Source organism: Vicia villosa, unplaced genomic scaffold (genome assembly GCF_029867415.1).
Source record: "Vicia villosa cultivar HV-30 ecotype Madison, WI unplaced genomic scaffold, Vvil1.0 ctg.000146F_1_1, whole genome shotgun sequence".
Taxonomy (NCBI): Eukaryota; Viridiplantae; Streptophyta; class Magnoliopsida; order Fabales; family Fabaceae; genus Vicia; species Vicia villosa.
In genome coordinates, this window is record NW_026705038.1 from 756032 (window position 1) to 772040 (window position 16009).

At 33.1% G+C, this 16009-nt stretch overlaps 2 protein-coding genes across 2 annotated transcripts; one reads left to right on the forward strand and one right to left on the reverse strand.

The window, feature by feature from the left end:
• Positions 1-179: 179 nt before the first annotated feature.
• Positions 180-2935, forward strand: LOC131624626 (myrcene synthase, chloroplastic-like). Its single transcript, XM_058895571.1, has 6 exons — positions 180-783; positions 877-1255; positions 1362-1580; positions 1665-1803; positions 2087-2323; positions 2413-2935. Exons 1-6 carry the CDS (start codon positions 516-518, stop codon positions 2716-2718), a joined length of 1548 nt encoding a protein of 515 aa, XP_058751554.1. The 5' UTR covers positions 180-515; the 3' UTR covers positions 2719-2935.
• Positions 2936-8435: 5500 nt separating this feature from the next.
• On the reverse strand, positions 8436-15182 carry LOC131624653 (uncharacterized). Its single transcript, XM_058895589.1, has 11 exons — positions 15005-15182; positions 14694-14755; positions 13804-13940; positions 13040-13098; positions 11643-11666; positions 10313-10395; positions 10164-10228; positions 9981-10030; positions 9375-9476; positions 9223-9282; positions 8436-8936 (listed from the first exon to the last, which is right to left on the reverse strand). Exons 1-11 carry the CDS (start codon positions 15005-15007, stop codon positions 8802-8804), a joined length of 780 nt encoding a protein of 259 aa, XP_058751572.1. The 5' UTR covers positions 15008-15182; the 3' UTR covers positions 8436-8801.
• Between the last annotated feature and the right edge of the window lie 827 nt (positions 15183-16009).

Here is a 16009-nt window from a genome sequence, read left to right on the forward strand (position 1 = left end):
GTGGTGATTGGTGTTGAACTTGGTAAGAAGGATCACAGTTCAATCCCCTACAACTGCGATCGGGAGGAGGCTTGACCCACTTGATATCAGAGCTGGTCCTCACCGGACTATACTGATGGTCTGAGTCTTATAAAAGCTTGCTTTGGGTTTCACATGCATATACTACTCCATAAAGTAAACATTGTATTTTCCTTTCTATCTAATGGCTTTACCCATATTTTCATCTCTCCCATTTACCTTTAACAAAACCCCTTTTCCAAAAAATGGTTCTTTATCTCTACCAATATGGAACTCCAATTTCCATCTTCCAATTCAATGCAAGGCAACACATGAAGCTGCAAATGATCGTATTCCTCGACGATCTCATAAAGATCGACCTTCAATTTGGAGCCATGATTATATCCAGTCATTAAATAGTGAATATAAGTTATGATTATTTAACTCTTTTTTTTCTCTGTATTTTTATAGTTATTTATTTATTAATGCTAACAATTAGTTGTTAATTAATTAAATTAATGCAGGAAGAAATATATGCAAAGAAATTGATAGTGCTAAGGGAAGAAGTAAGGATGATGTTTAACAAAATGGAAAATGAGGTTGATCAACTTGAGTTTATTGATGTGTTGCAAAGGCTTGGAGTTGATTATCATTTCAACAATGAAATAAGGAACATGTTGGATAATATTTACAATACACAAACATCCAATTTGAAGAATAATAACTTATATGTCACAGCACTCAAGTTTAGACTTTTAAGGCAACATGGCTATGATATATCTACAGGTTAATATACTATTCATCATGATCATAAATTCATAATTAAAAACCTTTAATTTCTTAATAAATATTAAATTACAATATGAGTTTTTGTTGCAGATGTTTTTGTTTGCTTTCGAGATGAAATGCTTGATTTGAAGACTGACCACGCAATTGATGTTGAGGGAATGTTGTCAATGTATGAAGCCTCATTTCATTCATTTGAAGATGAAACTATATTGGATGAAGCAAGAGATTTCACAATAAAGTTTCTTAAAGATTATTTGAACAAACATGGAGATGATGATGTTATGTCAATTCTAATAAGCCATGCTTTTGAGATTCCACTACATTTGAGAATTTCTCGATCGGAGGCGCAATGGTTCATCGATCAATACCAAAAAAATAAAAACATGAGTCCGATTTTACTTCAATTCGCTAAAGTGGATTACAACATTCTTCAAAGCATCTACCAAGAAGAACTTAAATATGATTCAAGGTAACATATCAAAGCAACCATTATAATTTATATATGCTTCAAACCATTATGATGATTTCATTTCACACCAAGTCTTAAATTTTTTTTTGTCCTTTCTTTAAATAAGATGGTGGAAAGGAACTGGTTATGAAGAAAAGTTGACATTTGCTAGAGATAGAATTGTTGAGAATTATATTTGGTCAGTAGGAACAAATTTCAATCCAAATTCGGGATACTTTAGAAAATATACAACCAAGATCCTTTCTTTAATTACCACATTGGACGATGTTTACGATGTTTATGGTACTTTGGAAGAACTAGAACTCTTCACAGAAGCAATTGACAGGTTTTTGTTAATCTTACTAACTTTTGTTAATTAATTTCCTATTTTTATTTGAAATATTTTATTAACAAAATCTTATGAATCTAGATGGGATCTAAATGGCATGGATAGTCTTCCAAATTATATGAAAATATGCTTTGAGCCAATTTATAACTTTGTGAATGAATTGGCTTTTGATGTTCAAAACAAGAGTGGATGTGATATCACTCCACACCTAAAGAAAGCAGTAAGTTAAGCAATATTATGTGCAAGGTTTTAATCAAGCGTTCGTTACTAAAAAAACAACTGCAATAAAACGGTATCAGAAGGTGTCTGTTATTTACAATTTTTGTGATAAAAATAAATTGAAGTAAATTCAGACCGCGATGACTGTTTTGTACCAACCAAAATTGCAAAAGTCTTTTATGCACCACAATGCGGCCGTTGTTTAAAACCTTGATTGTATGTTTCATTTTTGTGTTTGACTAATTACGATTTTTGTAGCGGTTTTTAATTTGAATTCAATATAGTGGATAGATCTATGTAAAACATATTTGGTGGAAGCAAAATGGTATCATATTGGATCTACTCCAAACTTTGAAGAATACTTAGAGAATGCATGGAAATCCATAGGTTCAGCTGTTATACTTATTCATGGTTTCTGCTATTTTCAACCCGAAGACTCGGTTTGTGTGGAAGAAAACTTGAACATAATTCATTTTTCTGCAACGATTTTACGCCTCGCGAATGATCTTGGAACATACAAAGTAAGTTTCCTATTAATAGAGATTAAATTTAAAAGTACTAATAAGTTTTGGATTTTTAACTTAAATTTTTTTGGTATTTTGTTTTTAAGCGCGAACTTGAGACAGGTGACATTCCGAAGTCAATTCAACTTTACATGAACGAAAATGATGCTTCTGAAACGGAGGCTCGTGAGTATGTAAAGTCCTTGATTTTAACACTATGGAAGAAGATGAATAAAGAAGCTCATACTTCATCTTTCTCTCGGAGTTTCGTAGATATTTCGATAAATCTTGCTAGAATGTCATTATTCATGTACCTTCGCGGAGATGCACATACTGTTCAAGATTCTGATGTTAAGAATCGTGTAGTTTCATTGATTTTTCAGCATGTTCCTATCATGAGTACAATGGAATAATGGAAGAAGAGAAAGTAAGAGAAAGAAGAAGAGCAATGGAATAATGGAATTTGTATCATATCTCTGAGATGTTTTCCCTTTCTTTTATTATTTGTATTTTACATTCTATGAAATGGATTTATTCCATAATTTGTTTGTGATAAATAAAAGTTGTACTATGGCATTGTTTCATTGAAATCAATATACTATTATCCATTAGTTTTCCAAGAGTTGATAAATAAATACGGTCATTGTGTGCTAAAAATCAAATTTTATTAGAGTTATGCTTTGGAGAAAATATGTTTCAAAAAGTAAAATGAGTTTTGAAAATATGACGAGGTACACTTATATACATACCTACGAACATTAAAATAGTATTACCTAGGCTTAAATGCACATTTGGTCTATGTAAGTTAGTGAGTTTTTTATTTTCGTTTCTGTAAGTATTTTGTTTGTTAGTATGAGTCCCTATATCTTACTTTTTGCTTGCAGTTTATTCCCTAAAACCAAAATTCGCAGAAAAATCTACAGATTTTCCTGCGGATTTTGATTTTAGGGACTAAAACAAACGCGAAAGTGAAATATAGGGCCTCAGACCCAGAAAAAAATTTACAGGGACGAAAATCCAAAATTCGCTAACTTATAAGGACCAAAGGTGTATTTAAGCCTATTACCTATTACTCTAGGCAACTCACATTGAATTGATTGTAGACTATGAGACCTCATCAAAATAACAACCTTGTCAAACCAGCTTATGATATCTTTTATTAAAAAAATGTTATGTTTTTATAGTTTCTTTAAAATAATTTATAAATAGGTTTAATACATGTTTTGGTACCTTAATTAATTATTCCGGTTTTGTCCATTAACATAAAAATTGTTACAAAGTAATCTCTTAAAAATTATTATTATGTTGCCTAAAATGATCTCTGTTGTTAGTTTTTCTAAAAAAATGCTAACTCATGTTTTGCTGGACATGAAAAATACAACTTGGCCTTTGTTATTTCTCTTTTTTTTAATTGTCTATGTAAATTATGAAATTTTAACAACAAGAGACGAAACGAAACTCCTTGCATTCATTTTATCATTTTCAAACCCTAAACCCAAGTGGAGAAAACGAGTGGTGCGAAGAAGAGCAAGGAGAAGAAAGGAAACACGCTAAATCCCTTTATATATTGAATGAGTGATAACATCCACTGTGCATTTCCATACAAAGAGTTCCTCAAGGTACGATTACTAGTGTTAACCATTGTTTCTCATCGATCTTTTTCTTTTTGCCACTTTCTTCAATAATGCATTTTTGGTAAAGCATTTTTCTTTATTTATTCTAATTAGGTTTACACTGTGAGGTTTGAGTGTGTTGTACATCATGGGGGTGAGTTCCTTGAGTTTAAAAAATTAGGTTACAATGAGTTAGAGGAGGTTTTGATTGTAGACCATGATTATTGGAGTTATTTTGAAGTGTTAGATGGTTTAAGGGACTTAGGACATCTAGTTGTAGAGATATGTGGTATTATGATGCGATGGATATTAATGAGCTTGTTTTGTTGAAAGACGATATGGGAACCAAGAGATTGAAAATCATAGCAACGATTAATGGATTTGTGCATTTATATGTCATTCATCCTGTAGGAAAACATGATATTATTGAAGGGTCAATTATATCCTTAGATTATGATGTAGTAACCAATGGAAATGATGCTGAAATGGACATTTTGGAAGCTATAATTATTGAAGAAAATGACACTTTTGATGATGTGAATTTGGAGCACAAGTTTGAACAAGGAGGGACCATTGGTGCTAAAGTGGATGTTAGTTTGGAGGGGGGCACTAATGGAGTTGACTATAACCAACAAAATGTTAATTTGGAGGGGATCAGTGATGGAGTTGATTGTAACCAAGAAGTTGTGGAGGTGGATGGGACCACTGATGGAGTTGATTGTAACCAAGAAGTTATGGAGGTGGAGGGGCCCACTGATGGAGTTGACTTTAACCAAGCAGACATGGAGGGACCAAACTAGAATGTAGGAGAATTTGAGGGAGTTGATTGTAACCAAGAAGTTCTGGAGATGGAGGGGACCACAGATATAGTTGACTGTAACTAAGCAAACATGGAGGGACCAAGTTGAAATGTAGACGAAGTTGAGGGAGTTAATTGTAACTAATAAGTTGTGGAGATGGAAGGGACCGCTGATGTAGTTGACTGTAACCAAGTAAACATGGAGAGACCAAACTACAATGTAGAATAAGTAGAGAGAGTTGATTGTAATCAAGAAAATATGGATATGGAGAATACCAGATGTAGTTGATTGTAACCAAGCATGAGAGGTTGAGGGAGGTGAAGATAACCAAGAAGAAGTTGAGGATAATAAAAATAGTGCTTTGAATATCAATTTTGAATACTCGGAAGATGATATAGGAATTTTTGGAGAGATAGTAGTTGATGATAAGGAAGTAGCTTGTGAAAACTAAGGGAAAATGTAAGGATAAAGGGAAGGGGAAGGGGAAGGCTAAAGGGAAGGGGTTGAAAGACCCTAAAGGGAAGGGGAAAGCCAAGGTTGAAAGACCCTAAAGGGAAGGGGAATGCCAAAGGCAATGGGAAGGGGAAGGTGAGGTCTTAAAGAAAAACTTAAGAGGATTAAGTGACATTGAGGAATATGATAGTGATGAATTACCTCATGAGTATGATAATGAAAATGATGTGATTTTAAAGGATGACTTTGTAACATTCAAGCTTCCAAAAAGAATAGAAGACTACATGTGGGAATTCGGTACTTATTTTTCTATAAAGGATGAACTTAAAGAGGGAATAAGAATCTATGCTATACGTTCTAGAAGGAACCTGAAATTTAAGAAAAAATGATAAGAAAATGAGAGTGATATGCAACTCAGGTTGTCCATGGGGGCTTACTGTGCCAATATCCAAGATGAGGAGACTTGACAATTTAGGAAAATAGTGGACAAGCATACTTGTAATAGGTACTACAAGGTCATGCTCCTTACTTCCAATTGGTTAGGCAAAAAGATTCAAAGTAATGTTAGAGAGAATCCAAATTTGAAAAAGTTGCAAACATTTATACAGCAATTTCAGGAAGAAGTTTCCAAGTCTGAAACTGGAGGAACTTATGTGGAAGGCTACAACTTCTAGTCATGTCCATGCTTGGGAGAAAATAATGCTTGAAATCAAGGGTGTTAATGAGGATGCATTCAAGCACCTTATCAAGATCTGACCAAGGTTTTGGAGCAAATCAATGTTTAGGACTAGTCCAGGTTGTGACACTTTAGTGAATAATATGTCAGAGGCATTCAACTCTGTATTTGTAACTGCAAGAGCCAAGCCTACTGTCACTGTGCTTGAAGAAATTAGAGTGTATCTTATGCAGAGGTGAGAGCCAAATAGGTAGAAGATTGCAAAATATGAAGGTACAATTCTACAAAATAGCAAAATGATGATGGCAAAGGAGTCAAAATAAACAAACCATTGGATTGTGAAGCAATATGATTATATTGTGCTTTCAAGAAGTAACATGACTATCTTACAATTGTATTATGATTATAGTGTGCTTGCTACATGTGTTACAGGCGTGTAAGTGAATATGACTAAGAGGTTAGGCATGTATCGTCCAATGGAGAAAAATTCGTTATTAATCTTTCCAAAAAAAAAGAATGCTCTTGTAGAATGTGGATGCTGACGGGACTACCATGTTGTCATGCAATGTTATGCTTGAAGTATCTACACTAAGAAATTGTGTCTAACTGTTATAAAAAGGAACGTTGTGGGACTTGTTATGCATCGGTGCTTTATGAAGTCAATAGGAAAACTATGTGGAAAAAAAACTGATGTTGTTGATCTGCAACCATCAACCATAAAGAGACAGCATGGTCAGGCCAAGAAGAAAAGAAACAGAGAGGCTGAGGAAATAGTTAGAGATGAGTCACAATTGGAATGAGCAAAACATAGAATCAAGTGCAGTCGTTGTCATAAGGATGGTCCCAACAAGGCCGCATGTAAGCAGCCAATGCCACAAGCACCTCCCAGTCAGGAAACATCAGCACATCCCAGTCAGCCACCACGTGCACCTCCCAGTCAGCCACTACAACCACCTCCCAATCGGCCACCACAGCCACCTACTAGTCAAGCAACAACAGCACCTTCAACTCAGTCACCACCTAAAAATAAAAATAAAAAGACTTCAAAAATGGGGAAAGTTGTTTCAAGTCAACCATGATTTCTAATTTAAGGTTTCTATTTTGATGTGTTGTGATGCTATTTTGGAATGTAACTAATTATGGGAATGATATGGCTTATAATGTCTTTTTGAATTATGCATTGATATGTAATTCTCCATTATGAATCATAATGGCATTTTGAATTATATGGCTTATAATTCCATTTTGAATTGATATGTACATTTGTTAATGCTTATTGAAATGATATGGCTTATAATGTCATTTTGAAGTATGCACTGATATGGTTTGTATAAATTCTGATATCACTATCTTTAATTGTATTTTATTCACCTTAATCTAATAAAGATTTCAATTTGGTCCCTTCCCTTTATGTACATGTTTCACATTGGTCTCTTAACTGTATTACAATTGTCAAATTGGACCCTCAACTAAATTATACAGTTTCACTTTAGTCCATAAGCCGGTGTGTTTTTTTCTCATTCAATTATATCATTGTTTTGTGTCATTGTTATACCATTGTTTTCTATGAGTATTACACTGGTGTTTTGTTTGAATTATAATGGTACAATATATTGAACACATTGTTTCTTATGACAATAATCATTAAACCAACAACAATGTTATATAGAATTCTCATGAAATGTATAACAATAATCATCAAAATTCAACAAGCACAATGATTTACCCTAATCCTATTTGAAATACATTGTTACAAACACAAGATCCAACCCTAAGCTCAAAATCCTAACCACAATGCACATTTTCAACCATCATCTATTGTGGAGAACCTCGTTCTTCAATTTTGAAACTTTCTTCTTTTGCCATTCATTCTTCAAATCCCTTTCATCAACAATTTCATCACCTAACCACTTGAAGAAATTGCAGCTCTTATCCAAATGAAAGAAATCAACAACGATGATGGTGATTTCGGAAAAAGCAAAAAACAGAAGAACTAAACAAGGACGGTGATGATGATTTCAACCCTAGAAGGCAACATTTTACCATTTACCTACCTATCATTTTACCACATGCCACCTATCATTTTACCACATGTCACGTAGCCAATAGCCAATACTTAACGTTGTTTCTGAAAAACTAACGGCAAGAATCGTTTTACCTATCATTTTACCACATGCCACCTATCATTTTACCAGCCAATAGCCAATACTTAACGTTGTTTCTGAACAACTAACGGCAATAATCGTTTTAGGTAACGGAATGATTTTTAACAGACTACATTGTAACTTTTTTTTATCAAGGGACCAAAGGACCAAAGTGAAACAATTAATTAAATTAAGAGACTTGAAGACTAATTATACCTTTAAAAGACTAAATATGCCTTATAAAACAGCTTAAAACATATATGTAAAAAAATTTAAATTTACTTTTATCTTTTATTATAAAAATAACTTATACAACCTAATTCCTAAATACTTATGTTAATAAACACTGATATATGCTGAAAATAAGTTGTTTATCCATTCAGATCTAGCTTATATTACTTGGAATATACATTTAATAGAAAAAAACAAGGAAAGATAGCAGAGTATGGAACCAATGTTTTATAATAATTCCAATTAAAATGGTAGGTATTACGTGTGCGCTAGCAATTTTACCAGATAATTTCAAAATAATATATCTGACCAAACATTGTACAAGAATAAGTTATTAAAGGGTCAACAACAAACTAATAACATGGTATCAGTAGTCTCCCATTACTAACTCCACAATACTTCCCAAAGAAATTGATGTACCAATATAAACAATCTCAAGACAGCTACTCCTTGTCTGCATGAATGAGTTTTCTCTAGCAGCCATGTCCGCTTCTTCTTGCGTATTTAGACCGAATCCCACTTAACGAGTTCATCATAGAAGACCAGAGATCAAATTTTCTAAAACAGCATTTTACCAAATCATCGTTTTAGACTTGAATCATTGATCTGACCGTGTTGGTCAACACCATTCTCGTTTAGATAGTCAACAAACTCGTCAATGAGATATGGCCAAGCACCTTCAGCATCATAATCAGTTAAATTGGAGCTAACAGTCTGCATAAAAGAACACGCCAAATATTAGGGGCTTGTGCGTTAACTTCATATATCCAACTAATCAGATAATGAAAGAATATACAGTACTACTGATAACACAATTTAATATATCCAACTAATCAGATAATGAAAGAAAACCAAAATTTTGCAATTAATATTTTTTCAATTTTTCCATGAATTATTATAGAAGATTCATTGAAAAGTGCTACGATGCGGGTGTGCATCCATATGATGATGGTATCACTTATTGAACTTTATTCCAAAGGTTAATAATTTATTAGTTTACCTTTGCAAACTCCAAAAGTTGAGACCATGTATCCCTCGATATTGCTTTGTTGTGTCGAGCCTGAGTAAGTGCCATTGAAATTTTCAAATAAAATAAACAAGTATTATCATAAGCATCTAATTTGCCAAGTGTATGATTAGTGTTATTATTACCTGTAGGAACTGGCACCAATGTTCAACCAGTGGCCACTGCTTCTCGGCAAATAATAATTGCCACATTCCAATAGCTGTGTCCAATGCCAGAGATTTTTGACCCTGCAAAAAGTTAACTTGCATATTACTGTTGCATTGTAACAGATTGCAAAAATGAAAGAATCAATACAGCATTGAAATCAACTAATAATTTATATACAACCTGTGGAAATTATGGATTTTAGCTAAAGAGGAGAAAAAGAATAATGAAGACTAAAATATAGTTATGATTGATAATTTGATGTTAAATAATCAGATGATACTAAAAGGTAAAGTACTAACCCCTATTTATAGATATTCAAGACCCCTAATCATAATTGAATAGAGAAAGAAATCATGATAATAACTGAGTAAAGTGGAAGGAGGAAGTGTATCTTATGCATCAACTAGTATGTATATTTCCATTGGTTCAAATACATTGCTTAAATTAGGTATATTTCCATTGGTTCAAATACATTGCTTAAATTAGGTCATGAGCTTATCGTCAATAAGTTATCACTTACTTCCATTCAGATTAGTGAAGCTACACAAAAAAGGGAGGGTTAACAAGAAGATATCAATTCTTACCTTCTCTTTTGCCCAGCCAAAAGCAAAGTTATATATCTCACGAAATTTTTCTGAACAACCCAAAACCAAATATATAATGTCAGATCTTCAACTAACGTTGGAGATAATTTCTAATGACAAATGAATAAAAATTGTATAACTGAGATTAATTTAAAGCCATGATCTGAATGTTATTGTTCATACGTTCATCTTTCAGCTCAGAGCGCATATATGGTATCTTTTCACGAAACTTCTCAAGCGAATCAACCCTGCAATAATTTTATAAGACCTTCAACGGGGATTCAGTCATTACAGAAACAAGTTTTATTTCAAAGTTACTATAAAATTCATACCCAAGAGATTGTAAACCTTCAATGAACTCCTTTTTGGAAAATTCACACATAGTGCCAGCCTTCATGTGCCATGAAAGAACTAACTGCAAAAATGTAAACATCCCCAGTTACGAAAAGCAGACTTATGAATCCAACAATTCGCCGACCCTACTATGATGGGAGTTTTGTGATAGGTCTACTATTATCAGTTAAGAAGTTGCTACTTGTTAGTTAAATAGTTGGTTAGTTAGTTAAGTAGTTAATGGTTAGTTAGTTAATTGTTTTGTTGAGAGTTTATTATAAATAGATAGGTGGATAAGAAAGGGAATCGTATCTTGTAATTTGAGAGTAATAGGGCCTTCTGGCATTAGGAGGTAAGCAGACCCTCGAAGTGCAGCCATTGTTTATAATTAAAGGGGATTCTTCCCCATTTTCGGCTATAATTGCCCGTTGCCAGTTGGTTCTATCAATTGGTATCAGAGCAGTTCTGATCCACGAAGATTCAGCGGCTGTGCTGGAATCTACATTTTTGGGTTTTCATAATCTTTCACCTTGAAGACAAGGTGAATGTTTGAAGGGGGCAGTATTGATAAGTCTACTATTGTTAGTTAAGAAGTTGTGACTTGTTATTTAATTAATGGCTAGTTAGTAGTTTTGTTGAGAGTTAGTTAGGCCAAAAAAGGCATGTTGCCCATGCTTTTAAATTGCAGTCCGCAACCGCAATTGCGGCCGCAATATTTCTGATATGGTAGCCTCCGCAAACTCATCGAACCGCAATCGCACTGTGATTTTAAAATCACACGTCCGGCCGTATTAGGAACCCTGTGAGACATTTTTGCCCTTGTTTCTTAAAGTATTTTCTTCAAAATTTATATCTTGTAATTTGAGAGCAATAGAGCCTTTGGCATTGGGAGGTAGGCAGACCCTCAAAGTACTGCCATTTTTCGGAATTAAAGGGGATTCTTCCCCATTTTCAGTTATAATTACCAGTTGGTTCTATGACTCTGTAGTGTCGGCTTTCTTTTACAACCACTCGCCAGTTCCTATTATGATACCAGCTTCATAGAACCAGCTTCTTTTTTAAATAGAGCTTTTGCTCAGAAAAATTCTGAATTATGAAACCAATAAAAATATTTCTTTATGCCATCTGTAACTTACTGCAACATATATTTGACCCTAAAAGAAAATACACCGTTAAAAACACTTGTGAAGTTTTCACTTCCCAGTTATAACCCCCCCAATCTCTTTCAAACATTTTCTAAGTTCAATTCTTAGGACAACATTAAATGAGGAAACAGCAAATAACCACATGGTCTAAAAATGAAACAATCTTAAAAACACATATTCATACCATAACAATGTCTTGAGGATCCACCTGCATATGGCAAGAAAACATCAATTACACTTTGAGTGAATATGGCATTAACCTTTTGAATTAATCAAACGCCAACATTGGAAATGTAAATAAGAGAATAAAACATCTGAAGTCCATTAAATGTGAACAACTTATAAGACAATATTTTACGAGACTTATGAAACAGAGATGATCAAATAGGTATCAACATGATACCAGTAATCAGCATCGTGTCTGACATGAATACAATGGAATTTAAAATTAAGATAGATAATGAAAATTTCAGTTACATAGCATAGCTAAATAGAACAATAAATAAGCTGACAAGACACTTAAAAAGCTCAACAAACTGGAATGTACCTATTAGTATTTTTTTTAAATGTTGTATTGGGACCCCTTGGAGTTTTAATCTATTATTTCCAATTTCTATGTTACTAATTATTTTTTGGCAAAATTTAATATATAGCTTCTTTTCACTAAAATATGTTTGATGCTGTATAATTTATTATTAAAATTTAATTTGTTAGTTAACAAATAAGATCTCATTTGTGTTCTGTTTTTTTTAATCAAAGCATTCCCCAACAATAAAGAAACAGCATTAAACCCCACTTTCTTGGCTTGTGCAGACCCCTTTAATAAAGTACATCATATTCCCATCGTATCCTCTGATCTCTCATTAGTATTCAAAACGGGTCTTAGTTTTTTACTACTTGATCGCCTATTTTCAACTATTTCTAGAGTAAGAAATCATCTGAGAACGAATAAAAAAACTCATTTTTAGAATAAAAAACCAAGTTGTCAAACAATGTAGTCAAGCACGAGACCTTAAATAGGATTGGTCGGGTCGTGAAAGATCATAAAACTCAGCTCGTCAGCTCGGCACGTACACAAACACATGAAAATTATAATACAAGCCCAATAAAACCAACAGGATTTTTTTACGCTCTTGCTTCAAAAAGAACGGTTTTAACCACGCCGGCGACGAAAACGGTCTTTCTTTGATCGTAGCACTCTTAGGCATCCTTTGCATGTAAGATCTTACGATCCAGCACTCGATCATGACTACACTGGTCATGACACTCGAAGCATCTCGTGTATTATCTTTAAGAAAACTAGGTGTAAAGCCAAGGTTTTCTTCTTTCTAACTTCCACCACTTTGATTTATTTGGATGACTGTTGATCAGATCAATCCCCCAATCAGATGCCATAAAACTTTGAAAACCACTAAAGTATTTCATAGCAATTCTTTTATAATTTCAATAAAAAATACATTAAATTTTCTGCTTACATGTACTGTCCAAATAACAGGCTCTATGACAATTACATGTGAAAAACTATAAAGATGCTGAATCAAAGAATCAAGAGTATATTTAAGCGCATTTAGAAGCAGTAACCTGGATATCGTTGCAAAGGAGAGTAATGCCGTCAACAAAAATCATATCAATATATTGATCTGTATGAAAATTAGGGGAGTGAAGGATTAGCAAACAGTCATTACGTATCTTATTCTAATAAATGATAATGACTTAATAATCTGTCAGGAATATCTCAAAATATAAGCCTCTCACAGCCCAAAAAAACAGGGGACTTCTTTAATGTAAGTTTGCATGCAAAAGTTAAAAGATATTCAACCTACGATACCGTTCACACCTCTTATACTCAATAAAGGAAATTTCCTATTAGAACATATGAACTAACTATATGTTCCAAATTTGTGTTGTTTCCTACATATTTCTAGAATGACTTCATCAAGCCATATCACAAAATCTGTTAGGATATTGGTTTGGGCCTTAACCAATATCCTAACAGAATAGTTCTGATTCCATGATACTTTATCTTAGAATGCTTCCAAAGTTTGGTTGAAAAGCATAATTAATTAGAGATATAGGTATGAAAGGCACATGTGTTCTCCCAAAATAACAATAGTTTATTAAGTCATCAAATTTACTAGCTTTCCAACGGGGTTGCAATCTCAAGGGAAAGAAAATTAACTGTGGCTGTCAACCCCTCTATCCATGTAACACTAATACTGCGATTTCAATCCTTTTGTCATGTTTTCAGAGCCATTAGTTGTCATGGTTATTGGAGGTTATAAGTTGATTACTTGCAACAATTTAAAAGCTATAGGCGTCACAATATTTTCACCTTCGTTCCTAACCTTTATATCTATTGTATAGCTCCTCCAAGTGTCTAGAATCAGTTACGTTTCTAAGCTGAGGCTGGCTGTAAAAATAATCAAATGCTCCTTCAAGATGCCAATCGCTTGCCTTCAGAGCCTGCAATGCTACTTTCTCGCTGAAAATACAAAATTAAATTATCACATCGACAGCACAAGTTAAGGATGAAGTTGGCAAGCATTAATATAACACACACTAAATTAGAAAGAATCAGCTCACCAAACTAATATCCACTATTAGCATAGAAACCAAAATAAAACATGATTGATATAGAAACTATTAGACAAAGTTACAAAGATGAATGATCAGAATTATAGACAGAGTCTCGTTAAGGAAGCTCAGTAGGTGCAGGAGCGCGAGTTCAAACCCGCGACATCCCACTTGTTCATCTTTAATAAGGTGAACTCCAACCACTAGGCTACTCAACCAAAAACAATAATAATAATTATAGACAGAGCCCTTCAATCCATGACTTAACACTAATGTCCCCCTCTCTCCCCTCTCCCCCATCAATAAATCAAAATTCAAAACCCACACATACAAAGCAATACGGATAATTATATTGTTAAATATGATAAATAAATAAATATATAACGAAACTAAATTCAATAAGTTTCATAAGCAAGTGATGAAACAAGCATCTGTTTGGATATAGAGCTCATTTGCAGTTTATAACACAAGTACTTATCAAAATAAGCTTGCATAAGCTATTTTTATAACAAAAAAGTTCAAAAACTTTATGAAAAATGTCATAAATTGTTAATTAAGTCTCCCAATCAGTGTCACAATACTCAAATAAGCTCATCCAAACATGCCACAAAAACCGGCCGCAAAACACGAAACTAAACAAAGCAACAAACTATGAGATTACCTAGCTCCAGTTATTGTTACAAACTGCTGAAGTTTATCCCGATGACCTCTCCCCAATTTATGCTGCATAACAAACAAATCACAACAATTAATTAACATAAATACATCACTAACAAATCATTAAATTCATCACAAATCACTTCAAATAGCATCATCAATTACTAATAAAAAAAAACAAGCAACCATTTCAGCATATATAAACAAAAAAATATAATACGCAACACAAAGTCACAAACAATTGAAGAAATTCAGTGAAACAAAACAGTGAAGAGAACAAAAAATCGGAATCGAAGCCAAAGGTGAAGCACTAACCATGGTTTTGAAAGGTGAAGGAAACCCTAAAAAATGATCTACGATTGGAAGGTGAAAGGTCGAAAGAAAATTAGGGTTTTTGGTTGAATTGGAATTTTGTTTCAGTGGAAATTGGGATACGAAGGAATTGGAAAAAGGGGTTATAGTTTTGAAACAGTATAAAGTGGGGCCTACTTACCTTTCCAAGTGAAGAGAGAATTAATGCGAAAATGTCTAGTGCGTAGAATATTTTTTTTAAATCTGCGGAAAAAAATCGAAAATTAGTTTCAACCAATTAATTTAAAATTCCTTGTAACAAAAATAAATAACCGAGTTGAGTTTTTTTTACGGTAGCTGGTTCACCAAACCGCCTAATCTAGTTTGAGGTTAGTTCTAACATCAAGTGATTTTAGCTTTTTTTCGACTCTATGAGATTTACTGGACCGCCTAATCTGATTTAGAAGTCCATTCTAACATCAAGTGATTTCAATTTCTTCAAATCGAAAAAGTTTTGAGAACTTTATTTTCTTTCTAAAAACACGTATTTAAGTTTTTATTTAGTAATTATGCACAAAAATCGAATGTATGGATGCGATATTCAAATTTGTGACATTTCACTCATTCATATTTAAAAAAAATAATTCACGTCATTAGTTTTAAAAAAATTTCTTCACAAAAAAATTGCATTTGAGTTTTTGTTTTGTTTTTGTGTTGAAAATTAGAGGTTAATTTTTTGAAGTGAAAATCATATAGTTATATTGGCTAAAGATAAACCCTAATAATATATGTTTAAAGGATTTGTTTAAACCTCAAATGGAGATGAAAGATGGTTTTGGAGTTCTAAGAGAGTCATTATGTTGAGAGATGATTTTTTTAGACTTAATTTTAATGATCAATAAGACAGAGACATCATATTTTGATTTTAATGTGAAAGTTAAATATAGAAAGAAGGATGCATATAAATTACAATCTATTTAGATTATAGAAATACCTGTATCCAAAGTGAAAAATCTCGAAACAGCACCA

Excerpts from the sequence above, each read along its gene's own strand:
- LOC131624626 (XM_058895571.1), top strand. The coding sequence starts at position 516 with ATGCAGGAAGAAATATATGCAAAGAAATTGATAGTGCTAAGGGAAGAA. Across the intron at positions 1,804-2,086 it reads CTCCACACCTAAAGAAAGCA|TGGATAGATCTATGTAAAAC; the intron begins GTAAGTTAAGCA and ends AATTCAATATAG. Across the intron at positions 2,324-2,412 it reads ATGATCTTGGAACATACAAA|CGCGAACTTGAGACAGGTGA; the intron begins GTAAGTTTCCTA and ends TTTGTTTTTAAG.
- LOC131624653 (XM_058895589.1), bottom strand. Across the intron at positions 10,229-10,312 it reads GAAGGTTTACAATCTCTTGG|GGTTGATTCGCTTGAGAAGT; the intron begins GTATGAATTTTA and ends AAATTATTGCAG. Across the intron at positions 9,283-9,374 it reads ATTGGTGCCAGTTCCTACAG|GCTCGACACAACAAAGCAAT; the intron begins GTAATAATAACA and ends GCACTTACTCAG.